Raw genomic sequence first — 27,500 nt, forward strand, 5'->3', positions numbered from 1 at the left:
GCTTGAAGCCGTGGGCTGCGTCCCAAACCGCGTACTTACCGTCTATATAGTAGCCGAGATACATGTATTTTTCCCCACTACAGGCCTATAGTAGGTAAGTATGCGGTTTGGGACGCAGCCGAACTCTCTTGTTCGCCATAAAATGTTGAGCACTGCCGTGTGTGATCGTGTCCTGTCGCAAAATGCGGTGAAAACTCTCACACGACGTTCGTAATGTGTTTAAGTCTGTAATACACATCCATAATGCGACTAAAACAGGAGTACTCCACCTGTCTTAATTCGATTATTGCTTACTTCGAGTATGACCTTAATTAGATTAAGGTAATTAAAAATTGCTGTTTACATGGTAGTTTCTTAATCAAAGTATGGTCTTAATCGGGTTAGGAGTGGATTATTGTTGTCCATGTAAATGCACCGAATAACACCACCTAGTTGTTTATTATTTTCTTATAATAGCATGGCCTGTTGTGTTTTATTCCTTACTAAACTACATAAGCTATATAAGATTGCTAAACCTGACCTATGTGTGTGTGTGTGTGTATTTATTTATATATATATATATATATATATATATATATATATATATATATATATATATATATATATATACACACATATATATATATATATATATATATATATATACATATATATATAAAGTTATTATTGACAGGCTTCTTGGGAATGACAGCCATAACCCTTTTTTTTATTATTGACTTCAGCTTAGTTAAAGACTACATACTCCCAGTAAGAACCTGCCATTCAACACACACATACAGTATGTGCCATTTTCCTTTAAAACCTCATTCATAAGCATAAAGTCTGATCACACCTCCTACAAACAACTCAATGCCCCCTGCAGCTGTTATCTTCTGTTCAAAAGAATCACACTCAGCCTGCAGGTCAGTCGCATTGCCATCCAGAATGTGGGTATTCTGTGGTTCGATGTCAATATGTTTGAAGAAGTTGTTCCACATGTAGGAATGGTAACTCTCCGGATGGTCCCTAGGCAGACCTAGAAGACACGTATATTAATGAGAAAATTGCATTAGGCATGGTTCTCTTAATGTCATGTTGATCTCTGGGGATTTAAATAATGCAATCATTTTCCATAAAATGCTATGCTTGAGTCATTCCAGTATGCTTCACTTTCTTTCATCCTGATATATACTCAGCAAAAAAAGAAAAATGTCCCTTTTTCAGGAGAATGCATTTTATAGATACTTTAAATAAGCTTTACAGATCTCTGAAATCCAAATAAGATTTACAGATCTTTATTGGAAAGGGTTTAAATAATTTTTTCATGCTTGTTCAATGAACCATAAACAATTATTGCACATGCACCTGTGGAACAGTCCTTAAGACACTAACAGTTTACAGGCGGTAGGCAATTAAGGTCACACTTACAATAACTTAGGACACTAAAGAGACCTTTCTACTGACTCTGAAAAACAACAGAAGAAAGATGCCTAGGGTTCCTGCTCACCTGCGGGAACATGCAATAGACCTGCTGCAAGGAGGCAGGAGGACTGCAGATGTGGCCAGAGCAATAAACTGCAATGTTTGTAATGTAAGACACCTAAAACAGTGCTACAGGGAGACAGGAAGGACAGCTGATCGTCCTTGCAGTGGAAAATTACATGTAACTTTGTAACATGTAACCAACCCCCCCTTTAATGTTTTGGGTCTGTTTTTCTGCCAGAGGACCTGGACATTTTGTTAGGATACATGGCATCATGGACTCAAATATCAACAGATATTAAATGAAAACCTGACTGCCTCTGCCAGAAAGTTTACAATGGGCCATGGTTGGATCTTCCAGCGGGACAATGATCCAAAACATACATCAAAATCAACACAAATATGGTTTACTAAAAACAAAATCCCCTGACTTGAAACCCATAGAAAACCTGTGGGGTGAACTGAAGAGGAGAGTCCACCAGCGTTTGAAGGATCTGGAAAGATTCTGTATGGAGGAATGGTCTCAGATCCCTTGCCATGTATTCTCCAACCTCATCAGGCATTATAGGAAAAGATCATGGCAAAGGGAGGTATCACAAAGCATTGACTAAAAGGGTGCCAATAATTGTTACACACCTTTATTTAACAAGATTTTTTTAATAACCTGTGTTTTGTTCGCAATTGTTTGATATCCATGAGAGCAGAGTATTTTTGTGAATTCTTCAACAATTTTTCACAGCCTTCTTTGCTTATATTTACCAATGGTGCCAATAATTGTGGAGGGCACTGTATTTAGACAACGTACTGTTTTATAATATAGAATTATATGTGCTTCATGCGAACAATTTGTGATGATAAGACTCAATGACTCACCCACATACTCATCCATGTTAAAAGTCTTCACATATTTAAAGGAGAGGTCTCCACTCTTGTAATACTCTATCAGGTTCTTGTAACACCCCAGTGGCGTGCTTCCTGAAACCATACAATTAGAATTAATACTATGAGAACATTTAAACGGTGGAAAAATTCATGTACAAACTTTCAGAAATATCTTGAAAACGGTGATATAGAGCACGTGGACAGTGCTGCATGGGCCGTATATGACCTTCTCTCTTCAGTTATATAAAGGCAAACACGCCTTACTAAAGATAAAGCGTTCTTCCATTTTGCACTCACGTACCTGTGGGCAGACCCAGAGTAAAGTATCTTTGTGCACTGGGCTTGAACTGGATAATACGGTTGCGGATGTATTTGGCAGCCCATTTGCTTGCTTGGTCATAGTCATCAAGAATCACAAGCCTCATGATCACCTTCAAAAAGAGTTAATATCAGATAAGAAATAATGAGTCAATGCCCATTCAGCAGTCAATCAAAAATGATTAAATCATCACTCTTGTTATCTAGAACACATGATACTCAAAATACAAAATGGGCATATATATTTTTATTGGGCATGTAAAATATAGAAAATGTATTTATTATTTAATTAAAAAAAACAAACCTCAATTGGTTATGAATGCTATGTATAATACAGTCACAACTAATCTGTTTACTACAGACATTTGAGAATATAAGCATGCATATTGGCAGAGAAATATAGTCCCCTCCAAAAGTATTGGAACAGCAAGGCCAATTCTATTGTTTTCGTTATACATCGAAGACATTTGGGTTTGAGCTCAAAAGGTGGATAAGGAGATGACAGATCAGAATTTCAGCTTTTATTCCCTCATATTTACACCTAAATGTGTTAAAATTATCGGACCACGTGACTGAAAGCTGTTTCTTGAATTCAGAAGTCGACTTCTGAATAGAAACGGCTCGGTCTTCCAATTTACAGAGAAATGCATCCAACCAGCAAGCAAGACACTGACCCAAACACACTGCCAACACAACAAAGGACTTCCTCAGGAGGGAAAAGTAGAAGGTTTTAGACTGGCCAAGTCAGTCGATCACCAGACCTTAACCCAATTACGCATGCATTTCACCTCTTGAAGAAGAGACTGAAGGGAGAAAACCTCTGAAACAAACAACAACTGAATGAATCTGTGGTACAAGCCTGGAAAAAAAGCAACACAAAAGAAAAATGCAACAGTGCGTGGTCTGCCACGTTAGGTGCCATGTTCTAACTTGTTTAACACAACCATATATAAACATCAGGGAATGAAAGCCGCAATTCTGAACTATCATCTCATATTCATCTTCTGATCTCAATCACTGTCTAGCAAAAACAAAACAACTGGCCTTGCGTTCCGATAGTTTTGGAGCAGACTGTATAACCTGTACATTAATATAGCTGGAAACTCATCCAAGTATGAAATCAGCAATTGATGTGGAGCCTTTGGATGTATACTTCACTTTTTTCCCCCTTTCTTTTTTTTTTTTCTTCAAACATTAAGTCATCATTAAGTGGATCCAGGCTTGTTCAGATGGGGGATTGGGTCATTCCAAAGGACAAGTATTTGACTACGTGGACATATTTTCTTCTGTTTCCTGTTAGCTGCATGTAACACAGCAGTTAATGTAGTAACAAGCTCTCTGATGTTTTTGAAGCTGCATTTTGCTGAACATTTTGGCGACAGGCGTCAAATAAGGAAATGCTGTCTCAGTCCTGAGGATTTCTACAGCTGCCAAAACAATGAACAATGCCCCAGTATATACATCTCATCCCACCTTAATGCTCCAAACAGAAGAACATACACGTGTATACATACACTTTTCCCACGAGCTGGAGCTCTATGTAGCAATTTGACAAAAGGAATATATATATATATATATATATATATATATATATATATATATATATATATATATATAGATATATAGATATATATAGATATATAGATATATATATATACTTGCACACCCAAATGTTTCCCTGAAACCATTACTCCTCTGTGTGCATGAACTAAGCGTATCTTAAATTTATTTTAACGTCTAGATTAGCTACCGTCGGCGTAATTTCATGCATAACAAATTCTACTTTAAACGTATTACTTTACGAAAATATATATATATATATATATATATATATATATATATATAAATTGGATTTCTTACCGTATAAACTACAATGTCGTGTGTATATCAAGCGGCGTCTGTGTGAATGGAATCAAGTTGTTGGTTGTTGGTTTTTTTTTGTTTTTTTTGTAAACACTGGTCATATGATTGCTTTCCGGTCATATGTTCTGACGTCCCGCAACCGGAACTAGGGTTTGTCTTGCTATGGTGGCCGAGAAGGTTCAATCATCTTGTATACTGCACTTTTTTTTTTTACTAAAACGTGTAAGGTAAATTATAGGCAGTGATTGGACTTTATAACTTCTACGCAAGACGCCACAATGTAGAGACAAACCACAACAAACCGTTTAAATGTGAAATAAAAGCATTAAATTCTCAAAATACACACAGACACACACACACACACACACACACATATATATATATATATATATATATATATATATATATATATATATATATATATATTCTTAGCTGTGCACATTTATTATGGACATTTTTTGTTTGTTTGTTTGTTTGTTTTTTGCCTTGCAGTTCGTCTGGTTTAAAAAGAATAATGCCATATGAGATGTCTGATGTTTCTCTGTGGGCTACCCTGCCTGACCTTGCAAAGAGGAGCCTGGGATCAGCCGGGCAGGGGGAGAGAGAACAATGCTGTGTGATAGACAGAAAGGCCAGGGTAAAGCAAAAGGAGCGAGGAGGAGGGGCGTCTGAGCTTCGTCTCCCTGGATTAAAACGCCCATGAGCTGTGTTCTTCGCTGACAGCATCCACATTTCCACACGCACATACCGCATCCAGTCACTTCCACTGTTTGGATTGAGCCCAGATTAGGGACGCTTCCACCTGCGCTCGCGCGCCTCACCCGCTGTCCTTCTGATCCGCGCCCACTGAAAACCACGAGGTGAGCTTCGCGCATCATTTTCTTAATTATTGCATGCTCTTTAATGCTTAATGGGCTGTTTTTAATGGCGAATGGGCCCATGCCTCGCCGTGAACGCTGTCATCAAACTATCCGCTTTGTTTTGGTGCTTTGATTTTAGCGTGTAGGCTACAGTACAGTACAGTCCTGCATGCATGTGTGTTCTCTTACATTAGGATCCTGAGACACATCCCAATCAGATGAACGTTACAGGACAAAACAAAAGACCACGCTGCTCTTTGTTTTCTTTGTTTACTGCCGAATTATATGATTAATCTCACAAATTCCAGAACATTATTTTTGTTTAGTTTTTTTGTGTGTGTGTGTGTGGGTGTGTGTGAGGAATTAGCCTACTATAGCTGAGATTGTTAATCTGTTCCAAAGAAATTAGGTCAAATTACAGAAGGAAGTTTTAATGTGCCATAATAATAATTCCTCGATCCATTTCTATCACTGACATTCAGACAAAAATAAATAAATAAATAGACTCAGACAAAGTGAGAGATGTGAGGCTCATTGTTTGGCTGAATCATTTTTTTTTTTTGCGAGGGGGGGTGAAGCAGGGAACGATGGCTGAATGGGACATTCATTGTGCATGGATACATACATACATACATAAAGGTCTGAAGCTGTCTCTGGATCGCTGTGAGAGACGTGAGGTGTTAAATTGGGGAAACGAGGCCTCAAACCTGCTCTTTTCTCAGTAGGTGAGGTGTGGCTCGGTGCCTGCTGCTTCACTATGTGTGTGTGTGTGTGTGTGTGTGTGTGTGTGTGTGTGTGTACGCGCGGTTGGTTTGGACGTCGAGTTTGATTCAGCTGACGCACCGCAGTGGATCGTAACGGCGCGCTCACGGTTATTTCTCCGTATTTAGGTGTGTACTGTATATAAAACCTGCTCTTTTTTTTGCCATTGCTGATGCACACACACGAGCTGTCAGTGAGTCGACGCTGCCGCGTGCAGAATCTGCTGGGTGCCGCGTGCATGTGCTGCGTAATTGTGTGTGTGTGTGTGTGTGTGTTGCTCCAGGGTTTGTCATGAGTCAGTGAAGAACGGGAAACATGTGATGTAGGGGTATATAGGGGGATATCCAAGCTATACTGGCAGCTCCTCTGTCCCACTGCATGAATCTCTCTCTCTCTCTCTCTCTCTCTCTCTCTCTCTCTCTCTCTCTCTCTCTCTAATAATCCAAGACAACAGATGGCTATTTTTACAACATTATTCTGTCCTCAATTCATCAACAAACTCGAGATTGCTGTTTTCTTAATACTACCTAAACATATCCTACCCTCCTATCCATTTCCTTATGCAAACATAAACATGCAAAAGTTCCAAAGCCATAATGCTATTGAGTCTTTATTGGTCACATATCCCAGCATGTTAGGAGGTTTGGGTCAGAGCACAGGGTCAGGCGTGATACGGCACCCCTGGAGTTGAGAGGGTTAAGGGCCTTGCTCAAGGGCCCAACAGTGGCAGCTTGGCAGTGCTGGGGCTTGAACCCCCGACCTTCTGATCAGTAACCCAGAGCCATAACCGGCAAGCTACCACTGCCCCCTATAAATCTGTACTGCATTGGAGCTTGTTAGAACACCTAGCATGTTAGTAAAACCAACAAGTATTAAATCTGATATATAGACTATGGTTGGGAGTCGCAATAATGATCCACTAGCAATTTATACTGAGCACATCTACCTATGTAGGGCTGGGCGAAATATCGATATCATAGTAAATAATTATACAGTACACTTTTCAGAGATATTGTTGGTATGTTGTGGGGTTTTTTAAAAAAAAAAAAAGTTTTTAATCATTACAAACATGGTACTGAATGGATGCCGTTGATTTCACATTATTGTGTTGCTTAAACTTGATCTTTGTCTGTGTAGGCATTAAAGAAAAGTATTGTCAAACTCTGTTTAACATTTTTTTTGTTTACTACTGTTTTGCAGACAGTTTGTTAGCTAAATTATAAATTATAATATGGTTCATGTATCATAGAAATGTCTTTGAGTGTCGGGATATGATATTTTTGTCATATCGCCCAGCCCTATACCTATGTCAAAGCAAGAATTAAAAAAAGTCTGTTAATACTATTTCAAATGTAAGACAGAATAAAATCATTAACTGTATGAGGACATAATATGTCAATATGTAATTGCTGCTCTGAAGCTATGATTCTCTCTCTCTCTCGCACACGCACATACACACATGTGCAGACATATGTGGCCAGACATATGAGACCGTGTGGAGAATTGATTGGCCATCTCTCGATCTCTCCTTGCATACTTAGTCCAAACACAGCTGCCTCCTCATGCACAGCAAGGCTTTCTTCTCAACATACTGTACATCACTACATTCCGACCAAGGCTGTTTAAACATACACTTTCTAAGTAATCAGCTAATCAATTACTTAATATACCCATTATTCCTAGTTAAACCACTAAGAGCCATTTAGTGTTGATGTATTAAAATGTCTAAGGAGGTCAAATGAAAATTGAAACATCAGTTGAAACTTGTTTTCTGTATACAAACTTTTGTTTTGTTGTGTGATATCTGTGATGCGTGAGTATTTATAGGCTTTCCGCTAGCCCCTTTTCAAAAGCAAAAATAGAAAAGGGAAAAAAAAGATTCCCTGCACACGTGGACTACTAATCTCAGAACGGTGGTGAGATTAAACGTCATTCTGGACGGAACTGAATTGAAAGGCGCAGATAAGGTTAGGTTTATTAGGCTAATGGATTGGTCTGTCAGACTGGATGTATGAGAGAGGATGGATTTAGTTCTTACACCATAGGAAAGGCAGAATCGTTAGCCACACCTAGCAGAAAATGTTCTACAGCAGAACCAAAACAAAAAAAAAAACAGAAATGTTTGGCAAACTATTAATGATTAAACTTTGTATTAATGGCTGTGTTTTAATTAAGCAGGAAGACTTTAATTTAATTATGGTTTTAGTGAATGAAAAATGTGTCGTTTTTATTTGCACTGCTGATTTGACGTCATCAGTGAAGCAAAGTCAGCAGATGTGATTTGACAAGTATACTTGTCTTTGTATGGTCACGAGGCAGAATTAAATTTTTTGCTTAGAGCACCGCTCATTGTGGTAAAATATTACATATCAATCAGCTGCGACCATGACTAGGGTTAAAGCAATGAATGAATGAATGAAGTGCACCATACTTCATAAAGTACCTTCTGCAGCGTGTCCCAAAGGCTTCATACACAGGGGATTATGTTTGTGCCACTTCTCGGTTGGGCCACAACACTTCTAGTGTTTTTGAAGTTGTTAATACGTTTGGCAACATTGTCGTGTGTGTGTGTGTGAGATGTGCTTGCCGTGTTTCCTGTTAAAGTCCATCGCAACCTTGCAACAGCTTCCTGCTCCAGCCATGAGAATGATTTCAATAGGTTCTTGCTTTGTCAAAGCATTCTTAAAATCTGTCTGGGGAAAAAAATAAATAATAATAATATAAATTAAGTATAGAACAAAAAAGATGACATTTTGTTCAAAAGTGTTAATTTCCCCTATGTATGGGGACTTTTCAGACACCATGTAGTTTCAATTACATACCCTGTATTCATCTATTTAGATTTGACGTCAGGACAGTGTACTTATTAGGGATGGGCGATATCTATCATATCGTTTGCGTTATACCGGTAGAAATTCTCCCCACTATAAGAATTAGTCTTCCCAGGATAATAACGATAAAGCCTAGTTGATGACGTATTTCTGTGAGCAATGGTCTGCGACCCATTCGCAGCTCACCTGCAGAGTGAAAACGAGTACGGTGGAAGGAGGACGTGAAGCTGAGGAGGAGTTTATCACTCAACGAGGAGCTACTGTACCTCTACAATCTGGAACTGGTTTGGTTACAGAAAATCAGTTTTACTTTTAGATCAATGCTTGTGTTTCTGAGGCTCTCAAGATCACAGCTATCACTTGTAGCCAAAAATAGTGGTGCATGGTACTATATTTATATCGTCACTGATATCGTTATCGCAATAAATACCAGAAAATATTGCGATATAGTTTTAAGTCTATATCGCCCATCCCTAGTACTCATTTGTTCTACCTCTCTCATTGCATGCTAATATGTGACATCAGGCCATGTTCTGTTCCAAGCCTGGTTCAGGTTTGCTTCCGTTGCTTGTCTGGTCCAGCTTGGCCGGATCTGTCACTCCCTGCATACGCATACAGCAATTTGATTTGGATTAAAATGCACTGAACATTGACCTACTGGCAGAGCTTACAGACCTCTCTCATTTACCTCTCCTTTGGCGCTCTACAGGCGGAAAAAAAAAAAAAGAGAGAGACAGGGTGATAAAGAGGGACACAGAGAGAAACATTGAGAATCAAATGAGGGCAGTAGGGGGAGGAGTGAGGAAATGTAGCAGCTGTGTGACAGTGGAAAAGGGAATGAATGAGTGTGTGAGTCGAGATTTGTATCTTGCTTCTTGCATGAGAAGTCAACAAAATAGGTATTTGGTCAATGCAGTAATGTTTTTTCTTTCAGAAATGGGCGATGTGATAGGAAAATTAGGTCAGTGTTTAGTGTTCTGAGAGTAACGTGCGTATTGTCTGTACAACATTCGAGTAGCAGCTTCGCAGCTTCATTGTTACTTGCAGTAACACACTTTTTTGATGTTCGAGTGTATTTGTCATAGAATTGTTTGACACCCCCCCCCCCCCCCGTCTTGCCTTTAAAAAAAAAATACATTTATTTTCTAAAAACTGAATAAAAGTAGTTGTAGTGTTTTGACATAGCTGTATCGCCTTGTTTGTGTCGCAGTCAGAAGTGTTTGAACAACTTTGTTTTGTTACAGCTTAATCACTATAATTCCCACTTACCAAACTAGAAGAATCACAATTGAATAAAGAAAGCTAAATTTTTGCAGAAATTAATAACCGGTAGCTCTCAGACTCAAATGGGACTGACAATGAGAATTAATACAGTGCTAGTATTAACCGTAAAACAAAAATATGCGCGGTGGTGAGCTACATTGCGTAAATAGTGTGACAGAGATTTTGGTCTTTTCCGATTAAATTCGATCTAGACTGTTCCATTAAAATAACGAATATCTGGCATTTCATTAAATATTTAATAATAAACATTTCAAACATTTCTTGATTCAATTAGTCTTATGTTATGTTTTAAAAACAATTCGGAAAGTATTTAAAACAAGGTCATTTAAAGTCCCTGTAAAGTGCCTTTGAAGCGCACCGTGTTATTAAATGCGTTGACGTAATTTCCATGGAAACAGGAAGTCATGTTTTCCTTCGGCCTCATAATTAGAAGCTGCCGCCATGTTGCCGTCTCTTCGCTGTACTTGTTACCAGGTGACGTTATTAAAGAAACGGTGCTCACAACATCCAATAAAGTAAGGGAAACCAAAAAGCATAAGAATTATGATGTTCGTGACATCACAGAGAAATTCATGTATGAAAGGCTTAAAAACACAAGCTGTTTCTCCATTCTAAGATCACATATGCATGCATGTTGACAAATGGTCACAGGCAAATTCTAAACTTTAGTGACGAGGCAGATAGACAATCTCGTCTACTGTCCCAAGCGTCTTTCACGCTGACCCCGGGCCATCGGGCGGTCCTTATTGTTGAGCCCAGCTAGAAGCCACAAAACTTCCATTTTGATTTCATGGGGACTTTCTAAAAAAATGCTCAATTTTAGGCTGTTCGAAATAAATTGACTGTGAGTGTATTTTGTTTGAGAGTATTATTTTGTATGTATTATGTCATTTGAGCGTGCTGTTTCTGTATTGTTTTGTCTGTAATGTCTTGTGTTTGGATTTTGTCTGTAGTTCTTATTTTGACAGCGTGTTTCGCTGTATGTAGTAGAGATGCACCGATGTATTGACCGATAAAGGCAATTTTTCCCGCTATCGGCTGATAGTTTAAAAACATCCACTGATCAGGGCCAGTTATATCCTGTCAATCAAAAGAGGGCGGGGAAAACACATCGATTTCATGCTGTGTATAAAGGAGATGTCTCTTGTGTGGAATGATGAAAAAACTGCAGTTTGTAAGGTCTGTAATCTTTGCACTGCTAAAATTTTACACCGGACGCTGCAGCAGTGAAGCGGGAGTTTCAGCGTAGAGGAAATAAAAATTTCCTCACTGCTCGAGCTGAATTAAATCACCAGTACACCGTTGAAAGATTTAAATAAAGATGAGCTGACAAAAAAGTATATATTGCACAGAAAAAAAATATATTTATAGAGTAGTATATTTCATATCCAGTTAATATATATAAAACAGTTTATATTATATATATATATATATATATATATATATATATATATATATATATATAATTACCAGTTTGATGTTAATGATGAAGTAGAAATGCTTTTGTTTGTGGTGAGTGAATGTGAGACATTTTTTTTTAGAATTCAGTCAATGTTAATATGAATTAATAACATTCAATAAGTTACGAAATCTTACTTTAATCTTCAGAATTTAGTTCATGTGTTAATGTTAATGTGAGTAATGTGTTTTCTGTTTATGAGACCAGTTACTGTGAAACAACTTGTTGAAATGGAGAGAATAAAGTTTTTATTTGCATTTCTTTCAGAATTGTGGAATTAATTATTATTCATTTAAAAGAAGACATAAAAGGCAGAATTATCAGTATCTGCCGATATCACTCTGAATAATCGGCTGAGAAATTTAGTATCAGTGCATCTTTAGTATGTAGTGTTTTGTCTGTAAGTACTGTTTGAGTGCTTTGTCTGTATTTAGTGTGGGGTTTTTTCCACGTCTGTTTATTTCCTGTGTGTGTGTGTGTATTGCCACGTGCATGAACGCTAGTATGGTCGGAGAAGTATGTGTGTCAGGAAGCTTCATTTCAGTTAGCGTGTGCTTTGTGCGTGTTTGAAATTTATAGCATTTTCATACCCTTTTGTGTCAGCCTGCATTAGGGCCAGCACAGACAGACAAGCATTGATTCCACAGGATGACTCATCCCTGTTACACATGCAGATTGTTATTGATTTATCATTAAAGTCATGTTTGTACCTGAACCATCCATGATGATAACCATTGCATCTCTGTGGTTATGTGATGGTCAAGAACCAACTTGTAAACTGGAATACACTGCTTACACACTGGCTAAGGCATCCATACAAGAACTCAAAGGCTTGCTGGTCTGAATCCTAGGCGGTGTACCGAGGCTTGTTGACATAGTAATTGTTGTGTTATTCATAGCAACAACATTTTTAAAAAAACCACCGTCATGCAGCCTGAACAGTATTTTTAGTAAGCGCAGCTGTTAAAAGAAACTTGAGCCTGAATTCAGCACTGTGGATATTCAGGAGGTACAGAATTAGTTTTTGTTTTGGGGTTTTATTTCAAATGGATTTATTTGCATTTCCTACATTGATAAATGTGCTGTCTGCAGGGCTTTTTTGTGTATTGCAGATAGGCTACATTTTAGTCAGCATCACTCAGCTCTTTCTCACGCTCCTTCCTTCCTCTTCTCCCTGTTTTTTCACACCTTCCCCACCCATCCTGCCCTCCTCCTGACACCTTTCCACCCTGAAGTGTCCCTCCAGAGTCATTCTGCTTTCACAATTTTCTCATCATTTGAAAGGAAATTTGATTTTGTGTGTTCTGTGTGGTGTTTTTGTTCTTGCACTGTCGCTTATTATTTCTTCTACCTTATTTAATCCCTTTAGCATTGTCCACCTTTTTCTTTATTTGTAGCTCTCTGCAGCAGTTTCTTAACCCCTCTGTTGCCTTCTTTCTCCTGCGGTTTGCTTCTGTTTTTCAGCATGGGGACCATGGCGACGTGATGAGGAATTCATTTCGCTGCAATAACTGAATTTATTATTTATACACGAGTTACAGTTAGCCTAGATTTCTGCGTGCAGGGAAAAGGACAAGACAGAGTCTAGTGCAGGCTCTATGCAGAGCAGAGACAAACAGAGAAGGAAACTTTTCAGGAACCCAGGAGTTTTTGCAGGAACTAAGAAACCTTTGATGTGTTTCCACAGCAAGTAGGGCTCTAGTTCCTGGGGACCTTTTCAGTTCCTGCTGAACAGAAGGAGCGTTTCTGCGGACTGGGAAATATTACAGCGGAGCTTGGCGTACATTGCTAATGTATTGTCAGTACACATCAGACTCACAGATTGACCACACCCATAGACAACCAAATGGTTTAAAACGTTGGACTACTGATCAGGAGGTCGTGAGTTCAAATCCCAGCACTACCAAGCTGCCACTGCTAGGCCCTTGAGCAAGGCCCTTAACCCTCAATGGCTCAGTTGTATAAATGAGAGATAAATGTAAGTCGCTCTGGATAAGGGCGTCTGTAAATGTAAAAAGTTGCATACACGTATGCAAGGTTTAAAAAAAAAAAAAACATAAGTTCAAACATCTCTTTAAAACATCATAGTCATACAACATGTATGCAAAATGTGTAAAAAAAAATAAATAAATAAATAAATAATTTGTGTCTGTAGTTTCACCATTGCTGTGTCTGAATTTGTCCCCTATTTACCAGATACACGGTGCACTATTTGGGATGCAGGCATTTTGTAGTGTTGTCTGAAATCTCAGTGTACAAATTACATTCATACATACATATATGAAATTAAATAGCCTCTGTTGCCAGGGTTACAAAGATGAGGCAGCAAAAACTGTGTAGAAAGCATTTTTACAAGACTGCTGCAAGCAAGCAATTTACAGCATTTTTTATTAGGTTTTTTGTTTTTTTTTTAAATGGAAAAAATGCTTGGATCAGCGGTTTTCATCAGAAAAAGACGTTACGTGTGAACGCAGCGTAACTTTGTTTAGCTACCAAGCCACATTACATACTAACTTTAGTTCAGTCAAGGTATCTTTATGTAACGTTAACTAACTAGCTTTGCTGGCTAGCATAATCTAATTCAGTACATGAATATGTATGTAAGTTAGCTAGGCTAGCAATTTCTTTAATTGTAAAATAGGCTATATTTTAGTCATATCTTTTCACTATCTGCTACTGCTATTGTTAACATCCACAAGAATTAATCCCTATCATACAATGTTTATACTTACATTTACATTAACATTTATTCATTTAGCAGACGCTTTTATCCAAAGCGACTTACAAATGAGAAAAATACAAGCAAAGCGATATATCAAGCAGAGAACAATACAAGTAGTGCTCCCATGCAGGATCTGTTAATTGAGTTCCAGAAAAAGCAAAGTGCACAGAGTAGCAGTGTAAGTGCAAAATTTTATATATATATAATGATGACATCACGGAGCTGGTGGTTATCAGAGACCTTGTGCTCCTCCACCTTCTGTTTGAGGATGCCCCACAGATGCTCAATAGGGTTTAGGTCTAGAGACATGCTTGGCCAGTCCATCACCTTCATCCTCAGCTTCTATAGCAAGGCAGTGGTCGTCTTGGAGGTGTGTTTGGGGTCGTTATCATGCTGGAATACTGCATACTGATCATGCTCTGCTTCAGTATGTCACAGTACATGTTGGCATTTATGGTTCCCTCAATGAATAGACATATGAGTGCTGCCAGCATTGCTGCAGAGGTTGAAGGGGTGGGGGGTCAGCCTGTCAGTGCTCAGACCATACGCCGCACACTGCATCAAATTGGTCTGCATGGCTGTCGTCCCAGAAGGAAGCCTCTTCTAAAGATGATGCACAAGAAAGACTGCAAACAGTTTGCTGAAGACAAGCAGACTAAGGACATGGATTATGAGACCAAGATAATCTTATTTGGTTCAGATGGTGTCAAGCATGTTTGGCAGCATCCAGGTGAGGAGTACAAAGACAAGTGTGTCTTGCCTACAGTCAAGCATGGTGGTGAGTGTCATGGTCTGGGGCTGCATGAGTGCTGCCGGCACTGGAGAGCTACAGTTCATTGAGGGAACCATGAATGCCAACATGTACTGTGACACACTGAAGTAGAGCATGATCCCCTCCCTTTGGAGACTGGGCCGCAGGGCAGTATTGCAGCATGATAACGACCCCAAACACACCTCCAAGATGACCACTGCCTTGCTAAAGAAGCTGAGGGTGAAGGTGATTGACTAAACCCTATTGAGCATCTGTGGGGCATCCTCAAATGGAAGGTGGAGGAGCACAATGTCTCTAACATCCACCAGCTCCGTGATGTCGTTATGGAGGAGTGGAAGAGGACTCCAGTGGCAACCTGTGAAGCTCTGGTGAACTCCATGCCCAAGAGGGTTGAGGCAGTGCTGGAAAATAATGGTGGCCACACAAAACATTGACACTTTGGGCCCAATTTGGACATTTTCACTTAGGGTGTACTCACTTTTGTTGCCAGTGGTTTAGACATTAATGGCTGTGTGTTGAGTTATTTTGAGGGGACAGAAAATTTACACTGTCATACAATCTGTACACTCACTACTTTACATTGTAGCAAAGTGTCATTTCTTCAGTGTTGTCACATGAAAAGATATAATCAAATATTTGCAAAAATGTGAGGGGTGTACTCACTTTTGTGAGATACTGTGTGTGTGTATATATATTATTTATTTTATGAGTTGGTTAGGTGTTCACGGAAAAGGTGGGTCTTTAGCTGTTTTTTGAAGATGGTGAGAGATTCTGTGGTCCGAATTGATGTTGGAAGTTCATTCCACCACTGAGGAACAGTTAGTGTGAAGGTTCTGGAAAGGGACCTTGCGCCACGCTGAGTGGGAGCTACTAAACGTCAGTCGCTAATCGATCGCAGATTGCGTGAGGGAACGTAAGCCTTCAGGAGAGAGTTGAGGTAGGGCGTGCTGTTCCTGACAAGGTCTTTTAGGTGAGCATCAAGGCCTTGAATTTGATGCGGGCGGCTACAGGAAGACAGTGGAGGGAGATGAAGAGGGGTGTGACATGGGTTCTCTTGGGCTGGTTGAAGACGAGGCGTGCTGCTGCATTCTGAGTCATTTGAAGGGGTTTGATGGAGCTGGCTGGGAGGCCCGAGAGTAGTGAGTTGCAGTAGTCCAGTTTTGAGATAACAAGAGCCTGGACTAGTATCTGTGTAGCCTGTTCGGTGAGGCAGGGTCATATTTTCTTGATGTTGAACAGGATGAACTTACAGGACCGTGCAGTCCTGTACTTCATTATACTTCATTTATTCTTTGTTGAGGTTTACCTTGTAGATGGCTTGCAACTTGCTTATCCGAGTTAATGGTTGTAACTCCCATCCCGAGGTGACGATACAGAAGAAATATCCAATCAGCTGTTTGATTAGCTTGGCGATGAGCTTCTGTCACACACCAATCACACAAACATTCATCCAGACACTGATTTGTTGACTGGCAGCGAATTCCCGTTGCGAGATTAACATTCGAGATCAAATCAATGTGCTGAGGAAAAAAACCCCAGAGAACTCTCACTGTTGTTTTTAGATTCATTCTGATGTGTCACCGAAATGCCTAGTTACGTTCATTTATCTTAAGGCGCTCCACGAAATCACTTCGGTGCTGCACCTAAGCCTTTCTATAGTAGGGAAAACCCTGATGTCCATCTGAATATCAGGCACGGTAAACAGAAAAGTTAGGCTTGCCATTAGTTTAGCTCTTATGTTTAAACCACACTAAACCCATGTTTGTGACACTTGTCCTTTTGTGTAATTTGTACCTTGATTGGATGATGTGTGCTTGGTCTATTTACTTTTAGTATCACCTCCAAGGGCAAAGGGGAATATATGTTTTGTTTTGTTTTTTGGTTGTTGTTTTTTTTCTTCAAATTATCAAAACAGTAGTCCACTCCATTCATTTTTATTACATCTATTCATATGCGCCTTCTCAGTCAATGCTGATCATGCATTGTGGGTTTAAATAGATTAGCCCCAGTGGACATTAAATCACTAGGCTGGGTGAATCTACAGTCTGGACTAGAAAGTAATCAACCCCAGTCTCTAATTCATATATGTGGTGGTGTTGTGTTTGTTGTTTTTTTATCTTCTTAGAACTGCTGGTGGTACTGTAGTTTTTGGTGGATGGAGAAAAAATGTAAAATTGTTATTTTATTTGTTAAAAAGAGAGCTTAGACTCTCTAATCCATTTATACCTGCTAGCCCTGCATCACATATTTCATTTGTTACTTCTGCTGTACAATGCTCATGGTCCCTGAAGTGGTGTGGAAGCATAAAACAGGAACCTGTCCAAGAAATATGTACTTCTCATTCAAGATAATCTTGGAACTCTTTTGTTCCTCGAATAAAGCTCAAGGTGTTAAACATACCACAACGGATGTACTTAGTTTAACAGATGTAGCTGAGTAAAATACATACAGTTTGGTGTACAGGAATCTCCATCATCCAATATCATTTTTGTTAAATAAAAGAATACAATAATACTATAAGATCCCTGAAAACAGCAAGGAGAAGAATCTTTTTTAGCTGTTTTAATGTAGGGTAGGACTAAGTCACGAGGAACAAATTGTAATGAATTCCATCTGTTTTGTTCAGGAGCTTAAATTTGGCCAGTTGCAGAAGTGTGAAACACTGAACATTAGAAAGAAATGCATGAAACTACACAAAGGTTTTGACTGCGTCTTTAACTGAAGATTGTACGTCGGGTTTTGTTTGATGCATCAAAAAAAAAGCAGAAATTTAACTTCAATGTAAAAAAAAAAAAAAAAAAAGGCAGTGTGAATGTTGCCAATTTGTCAAAGTGTAAATTTTTTTGTGTGTAAATTATACCAGGATAATGCAATTAATAGAACGTGGCCCATAGATCTTAGTAACACAGTAAAGTCTTGAGCTCAGTGTTCGGGGAAGAATCCAAAAAATGTTGTTTTTTTTCTAATGGAGATAAATATATCAGTTTGCCATTTTGTATAAGGAATAAAGCCTTAGAAGGAACTCCAGGGAGGGGATCACAGGACAAGAAAGACTTTTAAGACGGAGCTGCATATCTAGGACACAGAGTGTAAACATTACTATTGATGCGAGTGGTGTTAAAAGTGCATTATGTGACCACATAAAGAATACTTGGCCTTTTGGAACTGTGCTTTTATATATTTATATTTATATATATATATATATATATATATATATATATATATATATATATATATATATATATAAGAGAAATGATTACAGCTGGTGCTTTGAATCTTTTGTTTTGTCTTTTCATCACAGGTTCGAATTATAATATGCTAATGGAACATGCAATGACACTGTGTTTTACAAATATCTTGTTTATAATAGCATTTATCCCTCTCTGTCTAGTAGATCTCCACTCTGATTGGTCCTGATGGTTATAAAAACGCACCTCCGCTGCCCTCCAGGAAAGAAGGATGTGATATCCTATCAAATTAAGGAATTTCAGAGCTTTGAAACTTGTAAGACACAAATCACTCACTGGTAAGTGGAACCATGTGTTTTCTACTATAAAGTATTAATTTATGTGAGTTAGAAAAATGCATTTGTTTAAAAAAAAAAAAAAAAAAAAACAGTACATGATTATTTTCTCAGATATTTGCCTAGTATTTTGTGATCTTATCATTGATTACAATGTAATAAAACTGTAAGAGTTTTATTAACCTGGGCTATAAGCAGGATTCAAATTTTAGTGAGGTCCTCATTGCAGAAATATGTCATAGTTAGGCATGGGTGATATCTTATCGTATGCGATATACCGGTCGAAATCCTCCCCACAATAAGAATTAGTCTGCCTGTGATAATAATGATAAAGCCTAGTTGAAGACACACATTTATGTGCGCGATGGTCAGCGACCCGTTCGCAGCTCACGTGCAGAGCGAAAACGAGTACGGAGGAAGGCGGACGTGAAGCTGAGGGGGGGTTTAATCACTAAACAAGGAACTACAGTATCCTTACAATCTGGAACTGGTTTGGTTACAGAAAATCAGTTTTATTTTTAGAACAATGTTTGTGTTTCTGAGTCTCTCAAGATAACAGCTATCACTTGTAGCCAAAAACAGTGGTGCATGGTACTGTATTTATATCGTCAATGATATCGTTATCGCAATAAATACCAGAAAATATCATGATATAGCTTTAAGTCCACATCGCCCGTTCCTAGTCATAATTAATATATCGTGATGCTGGTTGAATACTATAGATTGTAGTTTACACGTTCCGTTAATGTTGCTGGGGGTTTTTTTGTTTGTTTTTTACAAAGGTTCACAGTTCACAAACCACCAATTTCCCTGATAAACAGTCACATTTGTATCATGTTTGTTGCATGCAATCCAAAAGTGTCATCCTAAGCTGCTCTGAGGTCAGTAGAGATCTGATCATCACTGCTGATTGAGTCTTGGGAAGCAACTTTTTTCTGTATGGTAGACTACATTCTACAACCACATTCTCAGGACATTATCAGGACATCTCTTTGCATGTTGAATTTGACAACTGGAGGCTATGTGATGGGGGAGGAAAAAAACCACAGAACCTCCTGGTGTCCTCATAGCTAGTTACAGCCATTAGTGAGTGATAACCATCACAGATTTTCATATTGTGGTGTAGTTATCTTGTTACACCATCACTTCCTCAGCTTCATGTTTACCAATTAATAATCATGTAGTCTCATTCTAAAATGAGAAGACTCAGAGGAAGACCAGAGGATTACAGATATGAAATATTATCTTCAAAATGTGTCAAAGAATTCTCATGATCTATTCAAGTGTGATAAAAACTAACTGTAAAATAAGTACGTTGACACTTATCGTAGCTTAATTTTGACTTGGGGCATACGTCATGTGTCCGTCAGTGGCGTCCTTTTTCCCAGCATGTTAAATGATGAACCACCGAAAATTTTTTGGTCATCCATCAGCATTAGCAATCTCGAGGCAGCCCATGATTTGATTTTCGATGCAGGGTGCCGAGATATGATTAGAAAACAATTCTTCATGCATCTCGATGCATCTCAATTTATGGTTTGAGGTTAAGATTTTTTCCCCTAGTATAAGCACCTGCTGCCCTTTTAAACACAACATAACATAAAACTTTCTTTCATCATAAAAAAAACATTGTTAAACGTATTTCCATTCTGGCTGTAGGAATAATTTAACTGTTGGAATACTAATTTTAAAATTTTCCTAATTAATTGTGGTGAAACACAATTTTCTAAACATTTTGGCTAACTATTTTGGATAATATAGAAAAGTAGCTCGGATTTCTCCTTGACGGATAATTTTGTTTTATTTTGTTTTGCTAAGTGTCAATTTTCTGATTTAAATATAAAAAGCAAGCAATTATACAAAAATATTCTTTAAAGTAATAAAATAAACATTAATAAATACATAAAAAGCAAGCATGTCCTAAACATCTAGGTAATTGCTAAGTAGTAACAATTTCTAACAAGCACTGTATTGGAGTCACTATTTTCTATGCATGAATCTCAAATAGTATTTGGCACGTAGTGGACTATGTAAGTTCTAAGGGCTTTATATTATACCTTGTCTAGTTAGTGTGTGTATATATAAATATGTATGAAGATATAACTGACAAATAGTCGAGTTTTATGATAACATTTGACATTGCTTCAGTAGTTTTGGCTTAAGGGAAGACATACAGTATGTTTACATGGACAACAATAATCCAATATTAACCCGATTAAGACAATACTCTGATTAAGAAAATACCATGAAAATAGCAATTTTTAATTACCTTAATCCAATTAAGGTCATACTCGAAGTAAACACGAATCGAATTAAGACAAGTGGAGTATTCCTGTTTTAGTCGCATTATTGACGTGCATTACAGACATATACACATCTTAATCACATTATTAACATCGTGTGAGTTTTCACCGCATTTTGCAACAGGACACGATCACACACGGCAGTGTTCAACCGTTTTACGGCAAACAAGAGAGCACGGCTGCGTCCCAAACCGCGTACTTGCCTACTATAGGCCTGTAGTAGGCGAAATACATGTATTTCGGCTACTATATAGTAGGTAAGTACGCGGTTTGGATCTCAAACCACGGCTTCAAGCAGTCGTCTGTTTGCACGTACAGCATGACAAATAATTAACTGCACTTGAAGCGTTCTTAAAAATTTAAAATAAAAACACCAAAAACTGTATAGGGTACCATAACGAAGACGAACTGTATGTTGATACGTGAAATTTTGGAGGGAATCTTTGGATGGCGTGGTGACGTAATGACACGTGCCGTTAATCGAACTATGTTGTATAACATGTAAAACGGGAACATGACAAGACTCATGTAAACACCTTAATCACAATATTGTCTTACTCAGAATAAGGTCAATAATTAGATTACTGCTGTCCATGTAAACGTGGTCAGTGTCACTTTTCATTAGATACAAACACATAGCAAAACCCTAATGTATACAGCATTATTCAGATGTATTCGAATACTACACCTTTAAACCGACACCTTTGCGAAGATGAGTAGCATCCTGAATTACTCAAAGTGCCAAGATAGCTCGGACAAAAACCTGTCAACGCCCCTTTTTTTGGCAGGAGATGGATGATGGATGATGATGATTTAAAACAGTTTAACATAAGTGGTTGCTGAAAAGAGAATCGGTACTTTGCCTTTACGGCCTCTGCTGGCCCCTGTGTAGCACCCTGTTAAAAGCCTGTGGTATGAGTTGAAGAGGGGTTTCCACGCACATTCTAACCTCAATCATCTGGAGTGGTCATGGAGGAGTAATCTAACCTGATGAAGCATAACTGGATTACAGTATGCGTTCTTACCAATCGAGTCTCCACCACATGTAATATAGGTGCCAATACTTGTGCATGTGGGGGGGTGGGGGAGCGTTTAATTAAATCCTAAGCAATTAAATGGTTAAAACGAATTCAATATTTGTGCTGTATACACTGATTGAAATGAGTCGCCTCGCAAAATGCCGCTTCTTTATGGCAAATGCTGCATTATTGATGGAGAGATCTGTACAGCTCTGCAGAGTCACACCCGCAGAGACCAGACCACCATTCTCAGATTACAGTTTTCACAATTCTTTGTTCTGCAATGGTTAACAGAGTATAAGGTTTGGTGTTGACAATCGGTTAGTGTGTCTAACGGCGACCTATGTCTGTGATTTAGGTTCGCTACAGCCGGTTTCATACCGTAGAGATCTGCATTAAATCTTTCTATATAGAAAGCAGCCAGCAATACGTGAAACATAAAACACATCCACTGCAGTGATCCAAGATGTTATTAACCCACTGCCAAATGCACAGCTAATATCGAAATGTGTGTTAAAATGGTATTTATTAGATTGCAGAACACTGTGCGAGTATGAAGAGCTGTTATCTGTGCTAAGGTAGAAGCAGTGCCATATTCTCAAGGGACCGCGTGATGCAGTAAAGCTAAGCAGGTGTAGAGTTTCTGCAGGTTGCAATGAGGTGTGGAAAGTGATATAAAACCATTAGATTGAGAGATATTATTCTAATTAATACAGATTAATGGGCTTACAGGCATGCAGGTTTCCTCCTCAAAACTACAGTGATGTAAGGACAGACAGACGCCATGTTTTAACTGATGAAATTAACTATAATGTCACATGTTTGTGTGAAAAGTAACTTTTCTTAATTCTCTAAATCTGTTGGATCGTTTTTGTTTTAAAGCAACTTTCGAGCACATGTTTCCTCCAAGACATGGAAAGCTGGCCACGGCTTTTTTTTTTTTCTTTCACAGACCTGAATTCACAGCTGTCCATCGGTGGCCCCAGATTGACAGGGGAGAGAATAATGTAGTTAATGTTAGTTATGTGTTATATGTTAGTTATGTGTTTATGTTGAGCATTAGCATTAACTCCAGAGTTGGGGGGTGCGATTCGCGCCTCCGCCCCGTCCCTGTCCCCTTCCTCTCCCAGTCCAAAGACATGCGTTGTAGGTTGCCTGGCATTTCCAAATTGTCCGCAGTGTGTGAATGTGTGTGCAATTGTGCCCTTTGATGGGTTGGCACCCCGTCCTGTGTCCACCACCCTGTGCTCCGAGTTCCATGGGATAGACTCCAGGCTCCCCTGCGACCCTGTGTAGGAAAAGCGGTACAGAAAATGGATGGATTTGCATTGGATGTGCAGTAGTGATTCCAGACTGCATGGAACACTGATAGACTAATTTGTTGTTCATTTATGAATAATAGCTCTGTTCTCAAGTTATAAGTTTGGGGCCGCATAGAGTGTGATAGACGTCTGATATTGGAATAAGATATCTGAGCGTTGTATCTGCGAGGCATGAGAACAGAGCGGTTAAATGGGTCTCAACCATGGAGTTACAAGAGCTCATGCATTAATGGATGAAGCATTTGGCGTCAAACCATTTGACGTGTCAACTTGGACAACTTAAGGAGTCAGCAAAGGCGTCAGGATCTTGACTGAATCAGCAGCAAAGACACACTCGCACATGAGCTCAGAGTTGCACAAGCTCAGAGATGCATGTACCTTTTGTACTTTTCAACTAGTTCACTCTGACATTTTGTCTCGATATCCGTAGTCCGATTCCAAGCATCTAAACAGAACCGTACATATCAGTGTACTAACACACAGTACAGTCCGCAGTCAAGCACCATTTCAGTCAACATAGATTGACAAAACAATGATTAGGTTATTTTATCTCCCGTTTTCTTGCTCTCTCCGTTTTTTTTCTCAGTGTGGTGAACTCTGTTGCTTATTGTTGTGCTGTAAATGAACTAAGAAAGATGTACAGTATAGGTGCATCTCAAAACATGAGAATATCGTGGAAAAGTTCTTTTTTTTCCTCCCCATAATTTCATTCAAAAGGTGGAACTTTCATAGACCCTAGATTAGGGATGTCACGATAGCAAAAATCTAGTAGTCGGTACTGATACCACCAAAAGTACACGATACTCAATACCAAAGTCGATAACACGGTGCGGTAGGGAGAGGGAGAGGGAGAGGGGGAGGGAGGGAGAGGGAGGGAGAGAGAGAGAGAGAGAGAGAGGGAGAGAGAGAGAGAGAGAGAGAGAATTTTAGTTATCAAGCACTGTCTGATAATGAGTGGACGTGTACTCCTAAACGCACACACACACCTTATACTCTGAATGCAAGCATTAGTTTAAATACACTGATATGGTGGCAGGACAAAAAGATTTATTAAAAGCATGAACATGTGAATAATTATTAGTGACATTAGGCTACATTTACCTGACAGGACACGGGCTGAATGGCGATGCATGGTGGCCCATTTATCCATCCATCCATCCATCCATCCATCTTCTACCGCTTACTCCTTCTTCAGGGTCCTGGGGAAACCTGGAGCCTATCCCAGAGAACATCGGGCACAAGGCGGGGTACACCCTGGACAGGGTGCCAGTCCATCACAGGGCACAATCACATACACACTCACACACCCATTCATACACTTTAGACGTGCCAATCAGCCTACCATGCATGTCTTTGGACCGGGGGAGGAAACCGGAGTACCCGGAGGAAACACCCGCAGCACGGGGAGAACATGCAAACTCCACACACACATGGCCCCGGCGGGAATCGAACCCCGGACCCTGTAGGTGTGAGGCGAACGTGCTAACCACTAAGGGTGGCCCATTCAGAGGTAGTTTATAACATTGCAATGCGTTAGCGTCGTTAACAAATAACTGGCTATAGCTAACATTACATGGAGCATAACGTTAGCTGGTTTCACGGCTACAATGCCAGCTGCCTCAAACAAACATAATATAGGTCCGTCTTTCAGGTGGTTCACCAAATTCCAGGTGTTTCCTCGCTTTGTTTGAAATGAACGATAGCATTGGTTGCACACCGGAAACTGATATAGCTTTCCTCTCTTTTCCTCTCAACAAGTCGGGGTGGAGCTAAACTTGTTAAGCTAAGCTAATCTTTTGTAGTTTTCCCCGTGTGCTTGTAGGCCGCCACCTTCTTCACCACTTGTGGACTGACTAAAACACTTCCGCGTATTTGCTGCCCCCATCAGGTCCGGAAGAATCGCAACCTCTGTGCTTTCGTTACATTCGGTACCAAAGGAAATGCAGAAAAACAAGTACCGTCACGTTTTAAGAATGTTTGTACCAACTTGGTACCGAAGTATCGGTTCTCGTGACATCCCTACTCTAGATTCATTACTCATAAAGTGAAATATTTCAAGCCTTTTTTGTTTTAATCTTGATGCTTACAGCTCATGAAAATAAAAAAAATCCTGTATCGAAAGATATTAGAATAAAGAATTTATAATACAGAAATGTGGACCTTCTGAAAAGTATGTTAACTTATCCACTCAATACTTGGTCGGGGCTCCTTTTGCACAAATTTCTGCATCAATGCAGTGTGGCTTGGTGGCAATCAGCCTGTGGCAGTTCTGAGGTGTTATGGAAGCCCAGGTTGCTTTGATAGCGGCCTTCAGCTCGTCTCATAAGTTGAAATTCAAAAAAAGACATTTGTCCAAACTTCAAATCTCCAGTTTTGGTGAGTCTGTGCTCAATGTAGTCTCAGATTCCAGTTCTTGTATGTGGTTTTCTGCTATTGTAGCCCATCCACCTCACGGTTCAAGGTGTCCAACTCAGCAAAGAGAGGTTCTTTCAGCTACTGTGGCCTACCTGTCAGCTTAAACTAGCCTAGCCATTCTCCCCTGGATGTTTTTTGCACCATTCTGTGTAAACCCTATAGATTAATGTACATCAATTTCCCAGATTGGCAGTTTGTGAAATACTCAGATTAGCCTGTCTAGAACCAACAACCATGCCACGGTTAATGTCACTGAAATCCCCCCCCCCACTCAGATTTTGGATGTGAAAATTCATTTAAGCTCTTGGCTTGTATCACCATGATTTTATACAATGTGCTGCTGGCACTTGATTGGCTGAATGAGCGGGTATACGGATGTTCCCATTAAAGTAGCAGATTGCTGTATTTGACTGTATATGTATTTGTTTATTCACAGTGATGACAACTTCCTTTAAACTTCCATTAGAACTGAGTTTCAGTCAACATTTTCCTCATTATTATTTTTTTTTGTACAGGGCAACATGTTGAAATTATTGTCTATGAAAGTTGTACATAGGCTACACCTGTGTTACGTGGAGACTAGACTAAAAAAACATTTTCCTTTAATTGGAAAAGCCATGTTAAAATGCCACCTCAAATGACGCAGACACAGACGAGATTCCTTCATTAGACAATAGAACAGTAATTAGGGAGTGAGTGATAGACATCACCTCTGTCTGGGTCGATGTGGAAGAAGTGGTGCTGTCAGATCGTGCAGGAAATACACTTTAATCCTCTAATACTAAGCACACACACACACACTGTGAGTGTGTCACGTCTTGTGTGTATGCTTGTATGTGAAGACCTCAGCAGTGGCGGAGTTAAAGCAGAGTTTGAGCGTGGCTTGGCTGCCACTGTTAAGGGTTACGTGCTCTGATTACAGATTGGGTTCATGTTTAAAAGTGTTTGTAACTGACCTGGTAAACATCTACAAAGATCACCTACCAAAGTTTTCTTTCCTTTTTTTTTCCCACAGCAGTACAGAAATCACTGATGCAGGAAGCTCTGTGTCTTGTGTGTGACACTGAAAAAGTGACGTTGAGGTCAGCCACCATGACACTTAGCAAATATGAATGGGAGAAGGCTGTGGGCTTTTTTTTCTTCTTCTTCATTAAAGACATGAATGGACTCTTTCTTTCTGCTTTTCTTTCGCTCCCTGTCTCTGTGTGCCACAATTTGCTTTAGGAGTTTTGGACAGCTCTCTCTCTCTCTCTCTCTCTCTCTCTCTCTCTCTCTCTCTCTCTCTCTCTCTCTCTCTCTGTCTCTCTCTCTGTCTATCTATCTATCCTCCTATCTCAACCTTGCACTCTGTACAATGATTGAATGCAGTTCTATAGCAGGAGTAAAAGCTCATTGATTACTTCATTTCATCAGCACGTCAATTCATCATATTTAAGCACAGTTAAGACAAACACCGTGATAGTGTAGCTGTGGTTTAGCAGAGTGGTGAGAGTGGTCTATTTATCAGTGACTGAAGCTTTTACAACCCACTTGTATCTCTGCTCGCTGAAACCCATATCATAGCGATGTCTGTGTGTGTCTTTATTCTTACAGCTGAGACACGACATGTATACTGCAGAGGTATAGAAAATGGGGAAAAAAAGTGTGTGTCTGAAAATGTGCCAGCTGATGTGTATGCGTCACCTGCAGAACGAACGCATTTCT

General features: G+C 39.3%; 2 protein-coding genes across 5 annotated transcripts in view; one reads left to right on the plus strand and one right to left on the minus strand.

Annotated features, from left to right (window-relative positions):
• Positions 1 to 4,680, minus strand: part of gnpda2 (glucosamine-6-phosphate deaminase 2) — an 11,337-nt gene extending 6,657 nt beyond the window's left edge. Inside the window, exons 1-4 of the mRNA XM_017473696.3 lie at positions 4,522 to 4,680; positions 2,645 to 2,774; positions 2,335 to 2,436; positions 833 to 1,015 (exon numbers count right to left, since the gene is read on the minus strand). Of these exons, the coding sequence (XP_017329185.1) occupies positions 833 to 1,015; positions 2,335 to 2,436; positions 2,645 to 2,768 (409 nt within the window). The 5' untranslated portion in view covers positions 2,769 to 2,774; positions 4,522 to 4,680. The remainder of the gene's footprint in view (positions 1 to 832; positions 1,016 to 2,334; positions 2,437 to 2,644; positions 2,775 to 4,521) is intronic.
• Positions 4,681 to 5,049: 369 nt separating this feature from the next.
• The window catches only part of frmpd1b (FERM and PDZ domain containing 1b), a 44,547-nt gene continuing 22,096 nt past the window's right edge, over positions 5,050 to 27,500 (plus strand). For 2 of the 4 annotated variants that reach the window (XR_001813339.3, XM_017473665.3), the window contains exons 1-2: positions 5,050 to 5,384; positions 18,609 to 18,740. The gene's annotated coding sequence lies outside the window, so the exon portion shown is untranslated. Of the gene's footprint in view, positions 5,385 to 18,605; positions 18,741 to 26,811; positions 26,879 to 27,500 lie in introns of all 4 variants that reach the window. The other 2 variants (XM_017473666.3, XM_017473667.3) reach the window with 2 other exon arrangements.

The sequence above is a fragment of the Ictalurus punctatus genome, chromosome 8, assembly GCF_001660625.3.
Source record: "Ictalurus punctatus breed USDA103 chromosome 8, Coco_2.0, whole genome shotgun sequence".
NCBI lineage: Eukaryota > Metazoa > Chordata > Actinopteri > Siluriformes > Ictaluridae > Ictalurus > Ictalurus punctatus.